General features: G+C 28.6%; 1 protein-coding gene across 1 annotated transcript; it reads left to right on the plus strand.

Moving 5' to 3' along the window:
• Positions 1–4173: 4173 nt before the first annotated feature.
• On the plus strand, positions 4174–25718 carry LOC136079363 (uncharacterized; the record flags this gene model as incomplete). Its single annotated transcript, XM_065795098.1, has 6 exons — positions 4174–4989; positions 5119–5426; positions 5576–5744; positions 5816–8315; positions 18111–18482; positions 25382–25718. Coding segments are annotated over 6 exons (4404 nt in total), but the record flags the coding sequence as incomplete, so codon positions are not given.
• Positions 25719–26193: the final 475 nt, after the last annotated feature.

Raw genomic sequence — 26193 nt, forward strand, 5'->3', positions numbered from 1 at the left:
GCTAATATAGTGTGAACTATTACACACAAAACAAAATTAATCGAACTAAAAGGCTTTCAAAACCACATTTGTAAAGCAATTCATTATCTAAGTAGAATGGACGATCCTTCTAATGCGATGACAAATATGAAAGCCTTAAACTTGGAAAAACTTAATTTATGTCTAATTACAAAAAAACTATTTTTAAATTTATTTAAATTAAAGTTTTACATAGACGCCAAATGGCGCTGTTTAGAGAATCTGTGAAAAGATTTTTTGAGTTTTATACCCAAAAATGCTGAATGTTCTTTGATTTCCTTTCTTTAGATATTGAAGTTTGGAAAAATAAATATATATAATAGTTACTATACCAAAATTTATATTTAAAGTTTGCATCAATACTTTACTAATGTATCAATATTATAATAATGTATTAATATTATATTAATGTATAAATCTGATCCGCAATAATATGGTATACCTGAAGAAGAAGAAGAAAAAGAAGGAGAAAAAAAACCTCATTACTTACCTCAATTGCTTTTCCCAGCATAGCTTTAAATTTTAAAATTGGTAAATCCTTAAGACCAAAGTCTTTTACACTCATAATAGTACCACTGAAACTACTAGGATCTCATGTACATCCTCCATCAATAGCAGAAATGTATTAACCGAAATGGTAGTTCATTAGTATGCAACAGGCAAACAAGCCATTGTAGTGGTCTTGCAACTACACTAAATACATTCAGCAAGTACGCTACAGCTACTTGTAGCGTACTTGCTGAATATGTATTTTTAATTATTGATAGTATCTTATTTGCAACGTCAGCTGCTTTACCAGTTTCTGACGTTACATGATCCATTTAGTTGTTTTTTAGAAATAATACAATAACATAATGTTCTTTCTTTATGCTCCTACGTACACCAGACTTCTGAAAAGTTACGTCTTTTTTCTCATTAAGTTCAATACAAATTAATTCTTGCATCTGAGCAGCATGCTTAGAAACTTGTTTCTATTACCAAAGGCCTTTCTGGCATCTAAAATTGCAGGATCTATTGCAGTTTTTGCTGACAATAGTTTTATATCTTTTAGCACTGCAATCACTAAAAGACAAGCATCTCTATTACTAATCTTGCATCTGTCCAAAGCTTTGCACAATTCTGGATATTGCTTTATTTTTCTGACTGCTACAACACCATCATCAGATTTACCACTAGAAATTTTACTGTCAAGAACTTCATCACCCATATTTAGTTGCAGTTCTACGTCATCACCACCATTATCATCAGCATCATCACACATGTCGCAGTAAATGTAATTTACTTTTGTCTCATATTTTATTTTCGGATTGAGCTTAAATTTCAAACGTTTGACTGCTCTCATCTCTTTCATCAGCAACTTATCTGTAGCCTTTTTATCAATAGCACCTATAAACATTTTCTTTTCAGTTTTTTTGATCCAACCAGAAAGACCATTGTGTTGGAGGTATTTTATGCGACAGTGGACAAATACATTGTGAATTTTCTTGTACACCGCTGCAAACTCATTTACAAGTTTGTAATGATTTTGAACAGTCTTGGTAAGTGATGAATGACTTCTTAGAACTAAGATATTTACCAAGACCCTTAACTTTATAAATCAATTTCTTTATATGGTTGACTAGACTCTTTTCATTAATTGCCGAGATACTTAGAACTTCCTGTGCTCCAAATGTCGCTCTCTTCTGCATATAATCATTTCTTTTGTGCTTTAACTAGTATTCATACAGTCTGTAAACGTCACTAAAAGTAGAAAATTGATTTTTTTTCATAACTGCAGGCTGGTGCAGAGGGTTTAGTCGGAACTTTTGTGCTGACGGACGCCATTTCTTAATACTCAATACAATGGAATCTTATCCAAACAACAAAAGATGACAGGTAGAAAAGATTGGTAATAAACAACTGATTGAAATAAACCCGTTTGTGGCAAGGATTAATTACCATTTTTTTATTAATAATCTACAATATAAAGCAGAATATGTTATAAGCGTATTTTCGCGTATTATATTTTAAACCCTACTTCAGGTTTGATGGGGTTAAATTTACGATATGTCAGGATTACTTTGGGTTGAGTAAAGCTTATGTATTACTAATTTTTGCTAACTTACACTTATCTTATATCATTTCATGTACCACCGGACGTAATATAAACCAAACTTAGTTAACACATAAAGGAATATGCCTTTATAAAATTGAAATGCGTTTTCACATTATTTCATCATTTCTAACTAAAAGTTGCAGGTACTTACTGAGCTCAAAATTTAAAAACTCTAATAGCCCCTAATGTTAGACCAATAGGAAAACTTTTTATGCTGTAGCCAAAAGGAAAACTTTTTATTCTACAGCCAAAAAAATTACTTTATTTATTGTAACTGTTTTTTTTTTTTTTTTGACTGTTTTTGTTATCATTGGTTGCTTTTTATTTAAGTGTTAATTTACTTACCTATTGATTTATATTCTATATTATATATCGTTCTCTCTTCCCCTAATGTAAGGTCAGAATAAAAATGATTTTAAATGAATAATGTTTCTTGAAAAGCTTAAAAAAAAATTTAACTTGATTTTCATATATGTAAATACAGTGATAAACATTTTAAAAAACGTGTTAGCTTTGTTTTGTCTTACCATTTTATGAACTAAATATAACTATATAGAGAGGAAACAAATATTGCAAACTTTTTTTTCTTTCCTAAAACAACCTATTTTCTTAATGCTTGATCAGAAATGACTGCCATTAAATGTTCAAAAAACTTTAAAGTTAGATTTTAGTTCAGAACTTTTTTTTAATTACTTTATCTACATGTAGTGACACTTGGAAAACACTTACAAAGACTTAGAATCTAATGTTCGAAGTTTTAAACTTATTTAGAGACTTTTGCTACCCACAATTTTTTGGGTGCATATTTAAAGGATTAAAAAAAATAAATCCAATATAGCAACGCTAAAATTCTTCGAGTGTGTCTGTATATATATATATATATATATATATATATATACAGACACACTCGTCAGAACCTTAAATAAACATTTAACAAAGATAAGACAAAAAAAAAAAAAAAACTTTTACAAAACTGCAAGATAAATAATCTGTGTCTGAAGAAAGATCAAGAGGATCTTCTAAGCAGAATTTTATACTAGAGTAAATCAGCATATAAATTAAAGAGTAAAAAGTATAAGAACGATAAATAAAATAAATAGGAATAAACTTCTAAAAACGTAAACATGTATATAAACAATAAAAAAGTAGACCAAAATTTATTTTTAATTTTTACTACTAATAATAACTCAATATATTATCTAATGAAAGAATGAGGTTTTTCAGTTTTTTTTTTTAAAAAGGCAAAAAGTAATACGTACTTCAAAATTAAAATTCGGCAAAACAGTTTTATTCCAAAGGCGTGGCGCTAAAGAGGTAATACAAAAATAAGAAATCGCTTTTTTGTAATCGAATGAAATAAAGCCCATTTTGTTTTATTAGTATTTAAGGTTAACTTATTACACTTGAACCAATTAGATATATGTAAGAGTTCTTCGTTCACTGTTTTAAAATGTTCAGCAATAACATAGTTAGAAAGGAATAAGTTTGTATCATCTGCATGCATAATGCTCGTTAGTTTTGAAGCTTTATTTAAGTCATTTATAAAAATTAAAAAAAGAAGAGTTCCAAGAATTGAATCTTGTGGGACTTTATAGGTTATATTAAGAAAAGTGGGTTGACCATTGTTAAATGGTACAAATTGTTTTCGGTTAGATAGATAACTCTTAAACCATTTTAAAATTTTATTTTTTATTTCGTTGTATTATGCCTGGATAATAAAATTTTTTTTCGTTTAAATTTTAAAATAAAAATAAATATTTAATTTCTTTAAATTTATTTCAAAAGAAATAGTTATAGAGATAATAATAAATATTATTATCTCTATAATTATTTATCTCGTGATTATTTATAATTTTTTATTCTTTTACAATTATTTATATATAAATTATTTCATAAATTATCACCTCAAGTGCCTTTAAGTTTTTTATTTAATACTTTATTTAAGTTTTTGTTTTACTTTGTGAAAGTTTACTTAATTACTTTTTTTTAATTGCAATATAGTTATTGGGAATATCAGAAAATGCGACTGAAAGTGAAATTCTTGCAGCATATAAAAAAAATGCCTTCCAGATAAAAACAGAAATCAAACAACATGGTCAACTGAAAAATTTCAAAAATTGATTCGTGCAAAAAATATTCTTCTAGATAAGTACGAAAAAGAGAAATACGATGAAGAACTTATTAAACAAGGAGTAAGAAATCCTAACGCAAAACCATTACTATGCGATATTTGCTCAAACGTAACACATAGTTTTCAAAAGCGTTGTCTCCAGGGTCACGGACACAAAAGTCCTCATTGGCATGAATTGAAAAAAGCTGAAAAAGAGTTCGAAAAAGTAAAAACAGAAGATTTTTTAGTTAGATTTGAAAAAAAGTTTGATGAATGTTTGAAATTATTTATTAACGAAAAACTTCATAAACTAGTACCATTTATACTTCAAAAAGATCACAATGATCCTGGTGATATAGAATTTATTCAGATCACAGGTATACTTGAATCTGAAGTATCTAATTACCTTGAAGCTTTTCTTTCAGAAAATATAAATTCGATTTCAAAAATTATTACGTCAGTGTTTTATGGTATTGGTTCTTTTAATAGTGATTACTGTGACGATAAGAAATTAAAAAAACAAGCGCATGTTTTACTTTCAAAAACTCTGATAAAAAGCTCAATCTTTGACAAGTTATTATGTAAGCAACATGTAAACGATAAAGACAATCTGTTTGACACATCAGTTTTGAACTTAAATGAGCTCAAGATTTTATGCGATTTTTTCTGTATTAAATTTTCGAAAGGCGCATCAATTGACGATTTAGAAAACGAGGTGAAACTAGTTTTAAAGTTTGAATCTAAAAATGCACGAATGCCAAATTCCAACTTTTAAAATGATTCTACAGAATGCAGCTTTTGTCATATCAATTCTTGTTGGGGGAGTGCTTTCTGGAAAAAATGCTATTTGTGCTCGCATAACTTCTGTTCAAAATGTTCAAATAATCTTGTAAAGTCAAAGCTTCCATATCTTGATATGGAAATCCGATGTATCTGCATTGATTGTAAAAAATGGTTTAACGAGTTTCAAGCTGTTAATTTTTTTAACCGTGCAGTTAAGTCAATTTCAAGCAATTCAATAACTGTATCAACATTTATAGCAATTTGTGACTTATCAAAACTAATCAACCATGAAAGATCTTTTTGCTTGCAAATCGATACCTTTTTGGCTAAAGAGATGCTTAAAATAAAAGAGTATAATCGACTTTTTGCATACTTGTTTTGCAAAACATGCAAAGGAATAGAAAAAATGGATATTTTTAAGTTATATTTATACGCCATATTTTTTGCCTTAGATGATTATACGCCATATTTTTTGCCTTAGATGAGTGCCGAGGTTTATCATTATCTAAAAAAATCTCCCATATGGAATCTCTGTTATACTGGATGAGATCTCAGAAAAATGTTTTTAGAGAGGTAGAATTTTTAGGAACGACAATAAAATCTGAGCTTATGAAAAAGTATGACATTGAATTTGAAATTCATGTTAATATGTTAAATGAAGAAATTCACAATGCAATCAATAAAAACTCTTTTCAAGATTTACTTGATCTTTTGTTAATATATGAACAGGATAACCGAGTTCTTTTTGCGAGCATAAATAAACTTGAAGAATATAGCAATAAAATGCAATGGAATAGTAAATCAAAACTTTTAGTGGAAATTTGCATTGCAATTACACTTTTTCAAAAGATTCATTAAAAGGAATGAAACTTTTGGGCGAGGCATACTGGAAAGGATGCACGACCTATTTTGATGAAGAAGAAGATATAAAATTTACGGAGTTTTTTTCTCACTTAGCAACACAAAGCATAGTTTCCAATGCAAGAATGAATTTTTTCAAAAACCTTGAGCATATTTCAAGCAAAAACTTTCTTACTTGTCTAAACATTGATGAAACGGATATACTTAATTCACCTTGTCTCCACAGCACCATGAATATTGATCACTTAAGTACACCCATTGCAAACATTAAAATGTTTAAAAAATTTGAAGCTTCAATAAACACGTTGTTTACAGGAAAAAAATGGGAAAGCATTGATGTTGCTTTTGCATATTATGACTTTATTACGTCATGTAGTACCCCATCGCAGTTTCTAATCACTACACTTGTTGCTGCTCAATGGTTTGCTAAAGCGATGTCCAACACTTACATGATTGAATCAAAAAAGTATGCCTGCAAGGATATGGTTTTAAAACTTACCTCACTAGCTGCCAGTTTGGCATTTGAACTTGGGACCCATGCTTATTTACAGTTTTATGCTGCGCATAAAATATGTGCCTTACAGTTTTATGCTATAAAAAATGTTGCATATGGCCTGGAACCCGAAGAAGAAGCTAAATCCCTTTGTGAAAACTTAGAATGGTTAGTCTGTAGTAGCAGAGTTTGTCCCATATTGTCACTACCTAGTTTTATTAACTCATCTGAAGCACTTTTTTTTAATTTTTTTTCCAGAGAAGCTCATTGTGAGTATTTATTTGCAGTCATGCATCAGGAAGAAACAAAAAGACAGTTAACAGATGCTATATTAAGATATAAAATATTTGAGAACCATTTCAATGGAATTTGTGAAGTTACCGAAGAGTTTGAAGATGAAACTAAGCTTAATGCTATGAGTGCATTGTTAAATGAAAAAGGATATGACTGGGAAGGTGTACAGCAACTAACGAATTCTAATCTACTTCGTGTTGATAAACAAGGTTGGCTCAAAATTAATCAATCACTTTTAGGTCCAATAAAAAAAGATGGAATTTGCAGAGTAAAAGGTTTTTCCATCAACAAAAAAAGTAATGATATTGATCTTATTTTAGGCAAGTCATTTTTAACTTCAATTTTGTTAAGAAACCAACCATTATTGTGCTGGCAAGATATTGCTACAAGTATTTTAATGAGCAGCCCTGTCTGTGTATTTAGTCTTGATGGAATTAACCAGAGAGAAACCAATTACCACCCATTTAATCAGTATTTTTTCATGCCCGAAGAACTTGATGGAACTGAGTTCCTTTCAACATTGTTTCATACTGATTATTTACTGAAACAATTTAGTATGGGAGAAGAAATTTCACTTGTTCCGCCATTTAAACATCGTTCAGTATACAATGGTCTGTTAAAAGATCTACCTCATGAAATACAAGAAGTTCTTAAGCCAATTCATCTCCGTGGGTTTTCAAAAAGTAGGGTTCATCGTTTGTGGATTCAAGCCGATGAAATGGATTTAGATATCAAAGAAGATAATGAAAACGTTCTTTACCTGTTTGGTGACATTAACATGAGTGTGCGCTGCATGCCAATGTTTTACAATGATTGCGGTGAGCTACAAGATCAAAATGAGGTAGATCCTAATTCACCTGAAAGTCAATTTGCGTCCGATTTTACTAAAAACTATGAAAAAATTGGGAAATTCTTTCCAGAATTTTTGCGCCTTAGAGAGCTATGCAAGATTCAACGATTAGGCCAACTTTTGGATTTAATAAAAGACAGCAAATTAAAAGAAATCGAAAATCTAGTTGATCCAAACAATGAGGAACTTAATATGCGACTTAAGTCAAACTTAAGGCAAGCTATTTTAGATCAGAAATCTCACTTAGAAAGTGTTTTTTCGAAAATATACTGTGAAGTTCGTAAGCAAGTGGTATGGATTAATGATGATGTTATAGAGCAAGTTCGTTCTTCCATAAACTCTCAGTTTGGTATCTTAATTTCTTACTCGGATATTTCGAATTGGCTCAAACACAGCAACTCTGAAACCATTATTAAAGAAATTATGCTTGTTAAATCAGCTGAAATTGATCAGCGGCAAAAAAAAAGTTTTAATGATCTAATTAATGAAAAAAAGAACCAATTAAAAGCGTTTCAAGACAAAATTGAAGAGTTAAAAAAAATATCAAAAGAAAAACTACTACCATTAAAACCCAAAAACGGGTGTAAATGGGTACCTGCTGTTTGTCACTCTAAAGATGAACGAATACGGTATGGTGGAGTGTCGCTATGTCCAAAAATAAAGTATACCAATTTGACAGTTAACTACTGGACAACATCAGCAACTCAAATCAATGCACCTGTTATTTCTAAAATACATACAAGTATATTCGTTCCAAAAGTTTTTCAGCCTTTAATGTCATTACCACAAAAAAAGAGTTCTTCTGCAATAGGTAATTTCTACTCTTTTACATTTTAATAATGTTACTTAGCTTCTATTAAAAGTTTATATATATATATATATTTATATATATATATATATATATATATATATATATATATATATATATATATTATTATTATTATTATTATTATTATTGTTATTATTATTATGTATTAGTCTTCTGCTTTTATCCTTCAGCTGTTTATCATTAGTTATAAGTTGCAGATAATTATTTGTCATGTTATACAGTAAACAAAATGTGTTAGACATCTTCAAGTCAATTAAACACGCTTTGTGTTTGTTGAGTTTAAATAACTATTATAGATAGAACAATATTTATAAATACAGGCATCAAAAAACATTGTACGAGAGTACAATTGTACGGAAAATTATTCTATTGTACTGTTTCCATAACCTTTATATTTTTATTATCGCGAACAACATTGTATAACTTTATTAAAAATGCGTCAAAGTTGTACACTCTGTTTTAATATGTTCTGTATTCGATGATAATGCAAAAAAATATTAATTTTATAACTTGTTACTAATTTACAACTAGCTGTACACTAAAATTAACCAGGAATAAATTTTATACAGCGTTTGTACAATATTAGAAGTTTTTATCATTGTTATCTCTTCTATCTTTTCCTCCTCCTAATTTTGCCGCTTTCTTTTCCGAATCCAAAGTAGCCCATCATAGTTGGTCCAATCCGCAATCTGCAGCAGAATTTTTTTTTTCGTTTTTCTATTTCTTATCTTTTATGCAAAACTTATTTTTAAGTGAATAGAATTATGGTCGAATAGAATGATAGAGTCGAATAGAATGATCGAGTCAAATAAATGATTGTCGAATAGAATGATAGCCGAATAGAATGATAGTCGAATAGAGCAATAATCGAATAAAATGACAGTCAAATAAAATCTTTGGACTAATTTTTTACAATCTTACGGAAACTATTAGAAAAATTTAATTAAAACCATTCTTCAGAATTTGATCAAATTTTAATTATAATTTTTTTAAATATTTAATTAACGAACACAATAGTAACGTTACTATTGTGTTCGTTTTACAGATACCAAAGTTTGGCAGGGTGCAGCGCAAAAATTATTTAATACTTTTTCTAATATTACATTTAAATATTTAAATTAAACTTGAATTTATTATAATTAATTAAAATTAATATTAAATAAAAGTATAATATACAAACATATATAATATAAATACGTAGGCATAAACATGTTAAATATTATAAAATATATATTTTTTATATTATAAATAGTATAAAAAATATTAAAATATAAGTTTGTATATAACTTGACAAATAGAAATAAACCGCGTATTAGTAATAATACAACGGAAATAGGGTAACTCCACATACTACCGGCTATCACTTAACCTCGTTCACCATCTTTAATTACTTATAAGTTAGTTAACTCACACGCTGTACCAGCGAAAAGACTTTTATTTAGAGCAGCAAGCCAGCCTTATCAACATCAAAACAATTTGACATCAAAAAAATCTTAAATAAAGAAGTATCTCTTACAGAAAATTTGTTGGTTTTTTGCTATGTAATTTGCCGAATTCAAACCAGTTAACAGAGTTAATTAGTTATTGTGCATTTTAGATTATAATTTTTTTTGTTCTCCACAGTATATTCTCGAAATGTAATAAAATTTACAATCCTTTGAAATCGTAGAATATGCATAAAATTGTTTTCTGCTCAACCTACTAAATATACTCAATCTCGCCCACAGAATATATATAGTATCGCCCAATGCATTCAACTTTGTCCGGAGAAGGTTGAATACATTAAATAGATGCACTATGTTATAATAAGACTTTCGCTACCAGCAGTTTCAGCAAAAAAAAAAACCTTTCGCCGTGAACCCCATTAATTTTTGATTAAATTGAGATGACACATTTAAAAAATAACTGAAATTCAAAATCATAAAATTTTGTTAGGGTACATATTAAGGAAAGTATGTGTTTGAATGCTTACAAATAAGTGAACTTTACATGTGTTTTTATTCTATATATTATTGAGTATATAATTTCATAAATTAATTACCTTTAATTCAACATCCTTGGGGTTATCGTAAAGTTGAACCCCAAACTTACATGATAATTGCTTTGACAAAAATTGATAATATTCAAGTACGTTAATGTATTTTTGATTGCCTTTGAAACAATACGCTTCCTCTATGTATTATTATTAAGGAAACTAATAAAAAAAAAATTGCTTAGTACAGTATTATGGCCCTGCATTGAGTATTAAGTAATCGCATAAAAGCCCATGTTAATCAAAACTCAATGTTTATAATTAGCTTAAGCAAGTCAAAGAAAACAAACACATCGCAATTAAGTAAATTTTGTATGTTATTGCATTTTCTTTTCCTAATAAATATTGGTGAAAAAAAATTAAGAATCGATTTATATAGTTTTATCGATATTTTATACGATGTTTTTTTATTTTTAGTTTTTTTTTTTTATATATAATAGTTAGTTCAGAGAAATAATGAATATTTCATATACAATTTTTTTACTTATTTTCAATTTTAGAACAAATTTTATTTATTGAAATAACTAAAACATTAGGTTTATGCATGTTTGCATAAAAATGTTTTTCTTCTTCTTCAAAATGCTATGGTAATAACTTGGCTTAATACTAATAGACTTCATCATAAATTAAGTACCTCGAAGTTCAAGGGTTATGTTATAAATACTAAAATAAAGTTTTCACCATGGGCTAATATTTTTAGCTCTTGTAATTTTTGAAGACTTTATCAAAATAAATTAAAATTAATTTATTTAAAGTTACTTCGAGACAAGATGATGTAAGAAAGCGAGTGTACGAGTTTATTGAAATTAACCCAGAACTTTCCAAAAACGCAATTGTAAAACATTTTATGATGGAAAGTATTCCAAGATCTACGCTCTACAATATTCTAAAACGAAAAGACAACAACATATTACCCAAACGACAAGTTGGAAGCGGTAGGAAAGCAGTTAAGATGACAAAAAAGAAGATCAAACAATTGGAAAAAAAAATCGACCATCAACATGGAATCAGTCAACGTTCTCTTGCTAAAAAATTCAATGTCAATCAATCATACATATGCAAAACGATAAAGCAGAAGACAATCATTCATTATCATAAAAAAATTAAGGCTCCAAAAAGAACTCCTGAACACAAATCTCTTGTTCGTCCAAAGTGCTCTAAATTGGTTGAAATTTTTCGAAAAAAACATGTTCATCGTTGACGATGAACCATATTTTGGATTAAGTAATTGTAATATTTCAGGAAACAGTGGATTTTAATCATCAGATGTTACTACGACACCGAATGATGTTAAATTAAAAAGAAAATCAAAATTTGAACAAAAATTATAGGTTTGGGTTGCAATTTCTCCAAAGGGATTGTCAAAGCATTATGTTGCACCTTCCGATCAAGCTGTCAATGAAAATGTGTACATAGACAAGTGTTTGAGATCATGTTTGCTCCCATTTATAGAGACTGTTCATAAAGATGATGAAATAGTTTTTTGGCCTGACCTTGCATCATCTCACTACTCAAAAAAAGTTCAAGAATTTTTGAGGTCCAAAAATGTCAAATATGTGCCCAGAAGTCAAAATATTGCAAACGTACCAGAATTGCAACCTGTTGAAGATTTCTGGAATAAAATCCAGAGAGCACTAATGCTAATTGTTGGGAAGCTAAAAATTTGATCCAACTGAGTAATTGTATCAACTACTGCTTCAAACGTGTCGACATTGAGCGCGTACATCGACTTGGTAAGGAGTGTTTTACAAGAGTTGATACAGTTCGCAGACAAGGAATGGAAAATTTGTAATTTTTTGTAATAATACTCTATAAACATTGCTCTTTTTGAAACATCGTTCAAAACTTAAAAAATAAGTCATCTTTCTAAAAATATTTTAGAATTTAATTTGTCCAGATTTTTTGGAGTCACATGTTACATGATGGTATAATTCCTTTAATATTTGATAGTAGTGCTCTTGACATTTTTCAAATGAAACAGCTACCAACACTTGATGTTTCTTTAACTCTTGTCAATGGTTCCAGTCATTCCATTAACCAGTCAGTCACTGTTAAGAAACGGGGCAAATTACTAAAAATAAAGTGAAGAAAATATGATGAGTGCCATTAAGTGTCAGATCAGAGCCATCGATTTCAGTGCATTATGCAGTAATATTGTACAATGTGCCACACAAAAGACTGAAAGACAGACTCTCTGGAAAAGAAGTTATTGGAGTAAAGCCAGGAAAAAATCTACATTACCATTTGCTCTGGAGAAAAAATTTATTAATTAAGCTAGCAATAGAGCAAAGGTACAAAAAACCTCTAAAAAAGTTGAACAAGTAGACATTGTTTTGCATGTGTAAATGCAAAGAGTAAGTTTATTCCACCTTAGGTTATAGTGAAGGGAAAGACATCCAGGTCTTTATGGGGTTTAAATACAGAGTCCGCACCACCGGGAAAAAATTCAAGTAGTGTGGAATTTATCTATTTAATCCTCAGACTATTTCTTGTGATACATTTTTGCCAAACTATTTACATCCGGTTGAGGATATTTTAGCTAATACAACTGTTGATGTCATTTCAATACCTGGTGCAGATAATGATACAAATGTTGAAAACGTTTAACACAGTTGTACCGGTAAATCATTGGCTGACATAAATGAGAATGAAAATCTGTATGTACATGAGAGTGCGGCAGAAAGTGGACTTCTCATCAATGTTAATATGACTCCAACTATATCACAATGCTTGCCATGACTCCGATAATACTACAATTCTTACAAATAACGGAAACTGAATTGAATCCTGATCAGTTGCAGGTATTGGAGAGGATGATATCTTGACATATCCTAAGGCCACCGCAAAGAAAAAGATAGGGAACAGAACAGGTCAGCTTTAATACTTTGTTTATACTTCTCAAGAATCATAATCGGAAAAAATAAAATATCATCAGGACAAAATCCAACAAGAGAAAAATGTGAAAGAAAACAATTGCGACTTATCAATGCTGCTAAGCGACTCAAAGAAAAAGAAGAAAAAAAAGTAGTGGCTGAGAAAAGAAATAAGAAAATTGTGTCAACAAGTCTGCAACAACAACAAAAAAGAATTTCATTTCACTATCATCGATTTTGCAAGCATTGGTTAATTCCAAGAACAATATTGACAAACATTTAACAATCTTTATCATATAGTAAAAAGTCCATAAAGTTTCGTGTTATATATATATATATATATATATATATATATATATATACATTTTTATTTAAGAATACTCTAATAAACTTATATATAATAAGACCTAATGATCTTATTTATTCTGTGATAATTTCTAATGGATTTATCACAAAGCACCGCCACAAAGGCATAAGCATTTAATAAGTTGGTTCCCCATTTTAAGCCTAACCAACAACGTATAAGTGCTTTGAGTAAGATTTGAACCCGCAACCTTTGTATTACGAGTTTCATGCTCTAACCACTGCGTCGCGGCTACTCTGTATAAAAATTAAGTTCATAACTGTAAAAATATAAAAACCCCATTGTTGCATACTTTTCCGACTAAAATGGTGCAATTGAGCATATAAATTAACTTACAAGGTTTAATCTCATCCACCTGTATACAACGTTGCCTAGGCAAATATAAGTTCCTTTCTATAGTCACAAAGTGGGCAATTTTTAATCAACATGGCGAGATTGAGTTTAAGTGGGCGATACTCAAAAGCTTTTGACTCACTGTACAATTTATAATGGTAATACCACGCACTCTCATAAAACCTAGAGAATTCTACATAGTTTTGTAGTTGAAGGAAAAAACTAACTAATGATATATAGTACAGCAGTGTAAGTCTATTATTAGGCTGTCAACAGCAATATTAGTGCGGATGTGGGCGAGGTTTGATTAGGTTACCCTATATTTTGCTAAATATTAAATATTGTTATTACGCTGAAAAAAGTTAATTTACTCAGCTTTTGATGAGTCTGCGTAGCGCTGTCGATATCACTCTAGTTAGCATAGGTAACATAAAAAATGAAACACGCTCCTCGTGTTTAACTTCTTATGTTAAAATATTTTTAGGATGAAATTTTATAGCAAAGTAGTTAGTTATATTAATGCTGTTTTTTAATGATTATATTATTATTTATATATTATTTTCTATTTTTGAAGTTTAATTAAAAAAGTGCATCAAAAAAACTAAATATTAAGCTGTGCAAACCAGGATGACATCTGACGTATTCAACATCTTTATAAAACTATTTTTATATAGTATATAAAAATAATGGTAGCATGACCTCGAAACCTTGCTGATGAGTTTTAATTACTGCCTTTAAAACAAAACGATAATTGCAGCAAACTAATAGATACATCAAGTTAGTTAGTATCAATGCCGGATTAACCCGGGTTCCTGGGAGCTTAGGCGTCCGGACCCTAAAAATTAGGGTACCAGCGGGGCCCCCAATTTTAACTTACATATTATTTTCTTTATTACATATGACTTGACATTCTAAATTATTTTCATTAACTCTTAATGAAATTAATTTCGATAATTTGTAATCAAATTAATTTCATTAATATCTCATGTAATTAAAAGTAAAAACTCAAAACTTTTTTAAAAAAGAGTTCGAACTTGAACACGTTGGAATTATATTGGAAAAAAGTTCGAACAGTTTTTATATTTTTTTACTTACTTAAAAGTGAAATAAACAGGTACAAGTTAAATACGAACTATTTAATTATTTATTAAGAAATGCAAATTGACTACATTTTGATTTGATTTTTTTTTTATTTGAGAACAAAAAATATCACTTAAATTTATAGTTGTTTGTTTTTTTATTAACTTATATTTATTAGTAAATATATATTTAAATATTTTATCAATTTTTTGAAATATTAGTTTTTTTACTTCCTTTGTTTTACCATTAATGAATTATAAATTAAAATTACAATATTATTTTTGCAATAATTAGACAATAATGGACAGAAAATATTTAAGCAGAAATTTAAATTTTGGATTTAATTGACACACAAATTTTAAATTTGTGTGTCAATTAAATCCAACCCAACTGCACAAAGTCCACAGTTGCAGAACGTAACAGATAATTCTTTAATGGACAATGTATCGGTGTTATCCAATGCAACAGGGCAGCCAAAAAATGTGTCATATGGCAATGTAAGAATACTGTAGAATTTAGAGAAAAGAATAAATTATTTCTATTCCAGTTATTATTACTATTATTTTTATGTTTATTATTGTTATTATTATTATTGTTGTTATGAGTAATATTGTTAAACGTATTATTATTTTTAATTGTATTCTTAAGCTGCACCGTTCTTTTTTGTTTTAGTCCAGTTTGTCAATATGTCAATCTAACCCAGCATTGTGGACGGATTTGAAATAAGCCCAGCACTACTGGATTTCTATTAAAGAAATTCCTGATCAAAATGTTGAAAACAAAAATTCCAAAAAGTTACAAACATCAAAATAAGGTGCTGCTTTCTTATCTATTTTTCTTTTAAATTGAAAAATGGTAAAGTTCGAAAAAGAGTCAGGCTTATTTATTCACCATCCACAGGAAAAATATTTTGTTTCTTCTGCTTGCTTTTTCAAGATTCAGACGACAATTTCAGAACTGGATTCAACGATTGGGCACATTGACTGCGTTTTATACATAGACACGAACAAAACAAGCAGCATTCTAATGCAGTCCAGTGCTATTTTGGAAAAGTCACAATAAAGGGAGAAATTGATATTCATTTAAAACAGCAGTTGGAAGATGAAAAACATTACTGGAGGAAAGTTCTAACAAGAGTAACAACTCTTGTTAGAACTTTCTTGTTAGAATGCTTGAAATTTTTGTGCAGTCGAGGTCTAGCTCGGTGAAGGTCTAGAAGGTGACTTCAGTAATGAAAATTTTCTCGGGGCCTTGAAGTTCTTAGCAAAATTTGACTCATTCCTTGCTAAACACTTAGAAAGCCGAGGAAATCAGGGCAGAAAAAATGTTTCATAAATTTCATCAACAAGTTATAAGGAAATTGTTTTCTTAAATGCAAAAAAAGTTCTGGCTTTCGATGGTAGCAAAATTGACAGTGTTAAATTCTTTTCACTGATTATTGACTCATCAACTGACACTGCACACCGTGACCAACTTGCAATAATCATTCGATATGTGAGCTAGGAAGCTGTTGTGGAAGAAAGATTTATTGGGTTTAAATCTTCATGTGGATATAGCGGAAAGACTATGCCAGATGCTGTCAAGAAGAAATTAAACGAACTTGGCTTTAATATTAACGATGGTCGTTGTCAGTCATATGACAATGCATCTAACATGTTAGGAAAATACAAAGGCTTGCAAGCACAACTGAAAAATGAGAACCCAAACATTGAATTTATTCATTGTGCAGGACGTTCTCTAAATTTAGTTGGCATAAATGCTGTTGACAGCTGTGAGGCTGTATACGATTTCTTTGGGTTTTTCTAATGCCTGTATAATTTCTGTGCTTCTTCAACTCATAGATGGCAGATACTTTGTTCTGGTCTAGTAAATGGTGCTGGAAAGGACAGAAAAGTTACTACTGATGCCTTAATGGGACAAGGTGGTCAGCTATTTCTACTTAAGTTTTACATTCAAATTACGATCGCATTCTTGAGACATTAGAATTTAAATTATTCTGGATAAAGATGAAAAATGTCAGACACAAAACGAAGCCACTGCACTTTTAAAAAAAACGAAAACTTTGTTGCTTTTATGACGGAGCTTTGGCAAAGAATAGTGTTACAATTTGATGCTACAAGTATGAAACTTTAGGATAAAACTGCAGATTTGGCTCTTTGTGTTCGATTACGTAATCTCTTTTGAAACATGTGACATCAGTTCGTGAAAATTTTCTCGACATTCAAGAAAGTGCTAGAAGGTTCCCCAAGCATTATTCCTAACCAGTACAAGCATGAAAATTCAAGAAAGAAGACGCGCAAATTAGGGTTTAGTGAAAATAGCGAGAATGAAGTGGTTCTGGTTCACTGCCACTAGTGACGAATTTAAAATAAATTTTTTTCTCCAATCATAGACAAGTTGAAGATGTGCTTGAAAGAAAGATTTTTTGCTTACGAGTCTGCAGAGAGAAAGTTTAGTTTTCTAGCTAGTTTTCAGAACATGACCGTTCCTGTCATTGTTGCTGCTGCCAAATCCTTATTTCCTATTTATCTTTCAGACTTAGATACACAATTCTCGGATGAAATTATCCAGTTTTCCAAGTTGGTAAATAAGCAAATAAGAAGAGTATATATCAGCACCTGAATGTTTACAAGCAATTCGTTGGAATAAGTTAGAATCAGTTTTTCCCATGTTAAAATCGCATATCGGATTTTTCTTATCCTTCCCATAACTAATTGTTGTGCAGAGAAATCATTTTTTAAAAAAGCAATAGTTAAAAATGATCACCGGTCTTTAATGTTTAATGATTGTTTAAATGCTCTTTGTTTAATGACAATTGAAAGAACACTGTTAAAAAACATAAATTTTCAAGATGTCGTAATTGATTTTGCAAATGTAAAAGCAAGAAAAGTTTCTCTGTAAACAAAAAAGTAATCTTATGTTTTTTGCATTCATTTTTAAACATTTTTTTAGAAATGGGGCCCCAAATATTTTTTGGCTTTCGGCCTCCAAGATCCCTAATCCGGCATTAGTTAGTATGCTTATGTTTTTGCTACCAAAGGTTTTTTAACCAGTAAAAAATTTACATTATAAAAATAGTTTTAATACTTTTCCAGGTAGTAATTTAAATGAAGTCAAAAACAAAAAGTGCGGTGGAAAAAACTCTGGTGGTGGAGAAAACGCTGGTGGCGAAGGGAGTTCTGGTGGAGGAGGAAACACTGGGGATGAAGGAAATGCTCGCGACGGAAAAAAACATAAAAATTTTTCGTATCTTCCACAAGATGTTTTGCCTAATTATGGGATTGTTAAAATTAAAAGACTTCTCAATAGCTTAGGTCTTGATCATAAGCGACATCGTTTTGTGGGGAATACTAGAAACTATATTTTGCAGTACGAAAAAACAGATACAAACATCAACGAAGTTCTGAAAAAACTTGAAGATCTTTTTCAGTTAAAACCACAACCAAAGGATTCTAAAACAGGAGGAAGTATAACTTTCTTTATTTTAGTGAAGTAAACTGTTTTCGAATTTTTTTATTACTACTATTATATATATATATATATATATATATATATATATATATATATATATATATATATATATATATATATATATATATATATATATATATATATATATATATATGAATATATATATATATATATATATATATATATATATATATATATAAATATATATATACATATATATATATACATATATATATATATATATATATATATATATATATATATATATATATATATATATATATATATATATATATATATATATATATATATATATACAGCTACGAATACAGAATGTTTGACACTTAAAGCTTTACTTTTTAAATAGAAAAGGTAAAAAACTTTAAACATACGGAGATTCAAAGGTTTATATGGAAAATCTATTTATCTATGGCCCCATGCATTTGTACGTTGTGCATAGGATGCACATTGCTAAAATAATATTTTTATCGATTTATTTAACCATAAAATATGAAAAATTTATAATATATATTATAAACTCACATAAATAAGGTTAGGTCTAACTCATATAGTTAAAAACTAGTCAATGGAAAAATACCTAAAAAAAATTATTACAAAAATAAGATTAAAAAAGTAAACTATAAATATAGCATAGAAAGAATCTAAGTAAAACATATTTAAGGAAATATAAAATAAAAGAAAGGAAAGAAAATAAAGCACAAATAAAAAAAGATAATATTTATAATTGCAATAATAATATAATAAAACTAGTTATAATAATAAAATGTATGAATAAAAAAACATTAAAAATAGTAACTATAATGTGGTAACTTCACTAAATTATAATTATAAATATTATAATTAAAATAAAAACTATGGTAAAAATAGTTATAGTAAAGTTTATAACTATGTTTTATAGTTTATAATTATAAAAATAAACATAATATTTGCAAAAATTATGACAGTAACCATAAAACTATTACTACAATGGAATCGCAATCACTATCATTATAAATAATATTAATAAGGCTTCTAAAACAAAGATAAATTAATATTAATAATAATAAAGTTAATAAAAAAGATAGTATAAAATAAAAGTAATAATAGTTTTATAAAATCAGTAATATTAAAAAAGCATCAATAATAAAAAATAAAATTAGTATTCATTAGAAATATACTCAAAAAAAAAATTCTTAATTTGGTTTTGATTGAGAAGAAGAATGTTGGTAATAAAAGGGTATTTAGTTTAAATCTTTTTTTTTATAAATTGTATTACTTGGTTCCAGTGAGAAATACACTGATGTTTTAAAGAGAGCTTACCATATTTGATAGTGTTGAAAAAGGAGGTGTGTAAGTTAAAATTTTCTGTATTTAGAGTGTAATATTTATGTGTGCCACTTGTTTAAATAATAAAATTTTTTAATCCGGATTTGGTAGTTTATTTTGAAGGAAATCTAACATAAACGAGACAATTATAAAGCTTTACAGGATCTTGAAATTTTAGAATTTCTCATTCAGAGAACCTATTTTGTATATTAGATTGTAAAGAAGGAAATGTTATAATTCTTATTGAAGTGCGTTGCAAACTGTTAATAAGATTTAATTGAAAACTACCTTTTTGACCCTAAACAGTGCAACAATAACATAGATGGGAGGAGGTTAAGGAATAGTAAATTGACATTAGAATATGTTGGGGAACATAGTGTCGTATTAATGCCAATACACAATTGGTATCTGAGAGTTTTTTATTTAATTGAAATAGTTGATAGTACCATGGTAGGTTTTTGTCAGAAATATCCCGAGGTATTTTATATATTTAGGTGGGAAAAGTCTTTTGCAGTTAATTCTAGTTTTCACATTATAATTATCAATCTCTTTTTTTGGAGGGTGAAAAATAATAAATTCAGTTTTATTGATATTTAGAGAAAGACGGTTACTATTTAACCAATGACACAGATGATAAGATCTAAATTAACTTTTTTACAAAGCTACGCGAGTGATTTATTTATATATAGAAGATTTGTGTCGTCAGCGAAATGATGAACAATCGAATTATTTACAGAGCAAGGCAGATCCTTAATATATATTAAAAACAGTAAAGGCCCTAAAACAGAACCCTGTGGGACACCATACTTAATAAATTTACTTGTGAATTGAAACTCATTTATCAAGACAAACTGAGTATGATTTTTAATATAGGATGTAAACCCAATCATTAGCGATACGCCGTATACCTTAGTGATACAATTTTTCAATTAAAATCTTGTGGCCAACTGTATCAATTGCTTTTTGGAGATCAATAAAGGCGCCACTAGCAAAAGAACCACTATCGATCGCACCACGAATCATTTCAGTAATGCTTATGAGTGCATGGGAAGTAGAGTGTTTTAAGCGAAATCCAAACTGGCGGCTGTAAAGACGCTTAGAATTATCAATAATGTGGTAGATACAATATTACAATAATTTTTCAGGAAATTTGCTGATATTTGGTAATTGATATTGGTCTATAGTTATTGCAGTCAAGTTTTGAGTCCTTTTTATGGATTGATTTAATAGATGCAGTTTTTAAAATATTAGGGAATAATTAGTAGCAGATGAGAGATTAAATAGTTTAGAAAGTACTCAAGAAATATTATTAGCAAGAAGTTTTAGAATAAAGGTTGGAACGCTGTTTAGACTAGAAGCCTTACCATCATTTAGAGAAAGAATAACTGATATTCATTTTTGTCAGTAGGTTTAATGAAAAGAGAGTCAGAATTTGATGTTTTTAAATACTTATGGAAGTCAGTATAAGATGAATGGGTATTTTTGTGCAATTTTTCAGGGATTGAAATAAAAAAGGAGTTGAAAATTTCCTAGATTTTAATTGGATCATGTATAATGGTGTTGTTTGAAGATATACAAGATGGGTATGAGATATCATCCAAACGTATATTTAAAAGAGTTCTAATACCCTTCCACGTTGCTCAAACTATTGCTATTAGTAGTAAAATAGTTAGAAAAGTGGTTCTTTTTGCTTCTTCAAATAAGTGTTACAAGTACATTTCTATAGGTTTTATAAGTTTTTTCATAAATTAGTTTGTCATGTAGATAAACAATGACATATAAATACACTAACTTAAATCGAATAGTGTCTAAAACGATTCTATATAAGTTAAGTTACTAAGCAGATTGATTGCACCGGTTCCTATTTTTCTCGTAGTTTTTCTAAATTTCACGTAAGCTTTTTATCATCATGATAATTTATTATTTAAAAATGTTTTTTTTGTATGAAGTAAAATATGGTCTTCAAATATGATAATTTCAAACGTGTACGTGAAGCAGAAGGTTGAAGAAGATAAGAAACGGCAGACAGGGTTTGGGTTTAAAAAAGTTTTATATAGTATAAGCCCTTTACAAAATATAATAGCAAACTCAAGATTTCTAAAGTAACAGTAAATATAAAGCTAAAATAGTAGTGACAAAATCAGCAAGATTTAAAAGTACAGTCAAAACCAATTGAAATTGAAGTAGTATACTACTGTACTTTTAAAACTCGTTTTCAAATTTCAACTTTTCGGTGATACGAAGCGCATAGAAAGTCATTTTTTTCTGGTTACAAGGCTAAATAAAAAGTTTTTGAATTTTGCATTTTTATTTTTGTTTTAAATTATTTTAATTTCAAGCTGAAAACTCATGCTGCTAATAAGTTTTTATGATAAAACAAACAGGCTGAAAACATATAAACGATTCATGACTAACTGCTTAGGAAAAGTTTTAGATTTTTAAATAGTTAAATTCATTCTTATCTTTTGTTCTCTCAAATTTGCCAAACTATACATTTCTTACTGCATCAAGTTTTTTTTCTGATTATAAACTCAATCTTTCTACAAAATATAATAATGGTGCCCCATTTTACCTACTACCCCACTCTACCTACTGCCTTACTCTTTCAACTTTAATGTTAAATAGTACAATTTCATTTAAAAAGAATATATCTTTTAATTGAGAAATACTTTTTCAGGAAAATTAAAAATACTAGGCATAACTATGAGAGGTTCGAAATATTTTTGTAAATCAAGTTAACTCAAAAAAATTGAATTTAATTTTTTTAAACTAAGCTTTTGATAAATCTTTAGTTATAAATGATTTGTCATTTTCTCAAAGAAATTTAGTTTTAGCAAAAGCCATTCATATTTTGAATTTAATAAAAGCATGTTACTAAATGTTATATTAAATTATTACTATGACAACCTTTAATTATTAAGCACTATGAAAACCTTTATTTATTGAGCACTATGACAACCTTTTAAGTCTTTATAAAAATATTAAAAAAAAATCTCATTAGAAAAGTTTTCAACCCAATAAGATAGCAGTTTATTATGAGAGACAAAAATGTGCCATCAAACAACATAAGACTAAAAATTTTAAAAGACTTCGTAATTTTAGCTGGTTACATTGTTTTTTACGTTTGTAATCACAGCATGACAATTATTTGGGTTTAAAGGATTTGTACTTCCTGTTTGAAAAAAGAATGAAAAATATTAGTTTAATTTAGGCTCTGTGGTTGAAATCTCAAACAAATTTTAGCTATAAATTTAAACAAATTCTAACCATATAGTATGTTTCAGTTTACCCATATAAATGGGAAATCAATTTGAAGATATAAAATTAGTAGATGTATGTGAAGTTACAATGAGTAATTATTGATAACGTTTACAAACATACAAATCAGGGGATTTACACAAAATAAAAGTTAAAAGTTTTAGTGATACGTATAAGGTAAGATAAAGGTTGTAATAATTGTTTTGCCATTGCTTCCATTTTGTCCAATACTGATTGCATACAGTTCAATATCACTTAAAACTCTACTTTTTTATTCGATGCTTTTATATTTTCAAGTTTTTCATATTCTTTTTTGACTTTGATGCTTTGTTCAAAATATAGTAACTAGCTGTTCGTAAACTCCATATAAAAAGGTTTTTGTATTGTGCACACAAAGAGAAAACTTGTCTTTTAAAGATATACTTAAACTCATTAATAATTTTAGGATTTACTTAATAAACTTAAGGTGTCTTAATAAACTTAGGGCGTCTTATGAGCAATGGGTTTAAATTATTCGAGGATTTAAACCCAGTATTTATACAAAAATATTTGCAATAAAAAACCTAAAATGTTAAGATTTGCTTTTATATCAGAATGAGGCAAAGTCAGCAACTTAAAATAGCTGTATTCTAGGTTTTTCACAAAGTTTTCAGAGATCTCTTCGAATCATTTTATTAGAAAAACCTGAAAATTTGAGACTATAATTCAAAGCGTTTCAAAATTTAATCCCCGTTTTAAGAATTACAAAAATAAGGATTTAATTGGTTAGAGTTCTGGCTTCAGAGCCAGAGGTTCGTAATTCGAAGCCGGCTCTGGCCATATATGCATCATAGGTAAAGAAGGTGGTAAGAACTTTCTGGTTAAATGCTATTCCATGGTGCTCAGTGACTACTGTTAGGACTTTTTTGACCGCCAAAATAACTAAGAAGAACATCATATTTAAGCCTTTAGTTCTTTTCATTTTCAGGTAAGTTCTTAATTAGATTTTCAATCCTCTCTAAACATTCTGTGACTAACGTGTTGTCATGACATTTTTCCGAATGGAAAGGGCAATTTTAGTTTTAAAGTATTTATCAACAAAATTACACTTAACACAGCTGGTGCAGTATAAAGCGATATTTGAAGCTTTATTTTAGAAACAACCCATTTATACCTTTAATGTAGAATCATTGAGACCTGCCAGGGAATGCTGTTGGTTTTGTTTGTTGGATTTGAGAACTTCCCAAAGCGATAAATCTGATAAAACAGATTTATAATAGTTTTGATACAAGTTTATAGTGTGCCACTTTGCCATTATAAGTACCTACGCAAAAGTTTGTAGTGTACCACTTTGCAATTGTAAGTACCTACGCAAAAACACAAAAAAATAAACTTAGATTACTATTCCTATACATTTACAATTATTAAAAAATGTTGCAAAAATGTTGCAAAGATGTACCTGATTATATAAATCTTTTAAAGCGATTTTTCCTGTCTCAAAAGCCTTATCTTAAATTAGTCCTAATGTAAATATATAATTTAGAAAGAGTTTTGCTTTGATGTTCAAAAACGTCGATTTAATCATGTGCTGTTGACTTGAAAAAATTGCTTATTACTTTCAAAAGTTTTTGAGAGGTATTCTTTTGAATATTTTAGTAGTGGTGGTAATGCTGATAAAATAATTACTTTTCGGCTGAATGTTTGAGTGCTTTGATAAGATTTATAGAGCAGGATCAAACCATCTGGATCTGATAGTAATTGCATTAAGCCTTCGTTAAACTACAAAAAATGACTTGCTTGTCCTGGTGCCATTTTTTGAAAATAAATTATTTAAAGTTGTCTGCAATTTCGTTAATCTTTCATTTATGTTATATTATTGTAAAAGTTTATATCTCGATAATCCTTCTCATCTAGGTCATGATTTAGAAATATGTTGGCTCTTTGAATCCTTCAAAGATTAAAGTAATTGCACAGCTTAACAGATATTGAAAATCAAACTTAATTATCAGTTCAAATCAAACTTTGTTATTTACAAATTTCATTTAAATTTACATTGAATATAAAAGGTGTTAATAAAAAAGCAACTTATCACATTTATAAATAATATTATTTATGAACTGTTTTAATAACTCTTAACTATGAGCTTTTAATTTACAATATTTGTAAATATTATAAAAACCATAAAATAAACATCAAAAAATATTTATGAAATAAACAGCTACTAAACTTTGAAATATACATTAAAATATATACTACTATTTCAAGTTTAATAATTCAAAATTTATAATATATTATTTTTAGAACTAAAATTGCTATTTTTTTTTTAATTTAGAAATCTGGATATTTCCATTGAACTACGGCTTAACAAAAGAAAGTGGCAAAACACAGGTCCCAAGTGTTTCGTTTACTTTACGAGAGAGAAGTGGTGAAGGTAGACCAACGCTTGACGTGACTATAAATAATTCTAAATACACAAAAGATCATGCTCCTGATGACGTCAGAGACAAAATCAATGACCGACATATTATAAAAGTTAGAATTGGTTTAAAAAATGAAATCAAAACAAAATAGTTAGCTTAATTTGTTTCTTCAAGAAGTCTTATCAAACTTTTTTTAACAGTTTATAATTGTAATTAGTATTCATAGACAAATGTATCATGACAAATGTACCCGCTGTACTTTTTACAATGCAGTGAACTTGTGTACCGTAGCATTCCTTAAACGTTTTGTGAACAATATTCTTTCTAAGCTTGTTCAACTTGTCAACTTTATTTTTTTATAAAAAGTTTCTACCTTAAATTTTAAAATTTTAAAAACTAACCCCTATGTTAAAATTTTAAAAACTAACCAAAAATAATTATGTTAACTTTGTAGCGGTTTGTGTTTAACTGATAACTTATTATTGTGTTTAAAATTTCAGTTTTCACTTTACTCCGTAACTTTCTTAAAATTAGAATTCAAATTTAAATTTTTTTCTAACTCTAACATGCTAAACCACGAGAACTACTTTACTTTTTTTAAAGAATAACAGAAAGTTCCTAAATTTGTATTTAAAGGTGACAAGGTTGTTTTTCAACCCCTAGCGTCTGTTTATATTTTTGCAGTGACTGGTTATGCATTGTGCAGCTGTGGCACAGTGCTTAT

Source organism: Hydra vulgaris, chromosome 04 (assembly GCF_038396675.1).
Source record: "Hydra vulgaris chromosome 04, alternate assembly HydraT2T_AEP".
In the NCBI taxonomy this organism is placed as follows: Eukaryota; Metazoa; Cnidaria; class Hydrozoa; order Anthoathecata; family Hydridae; genus Hydra; species Hydra vulgaris.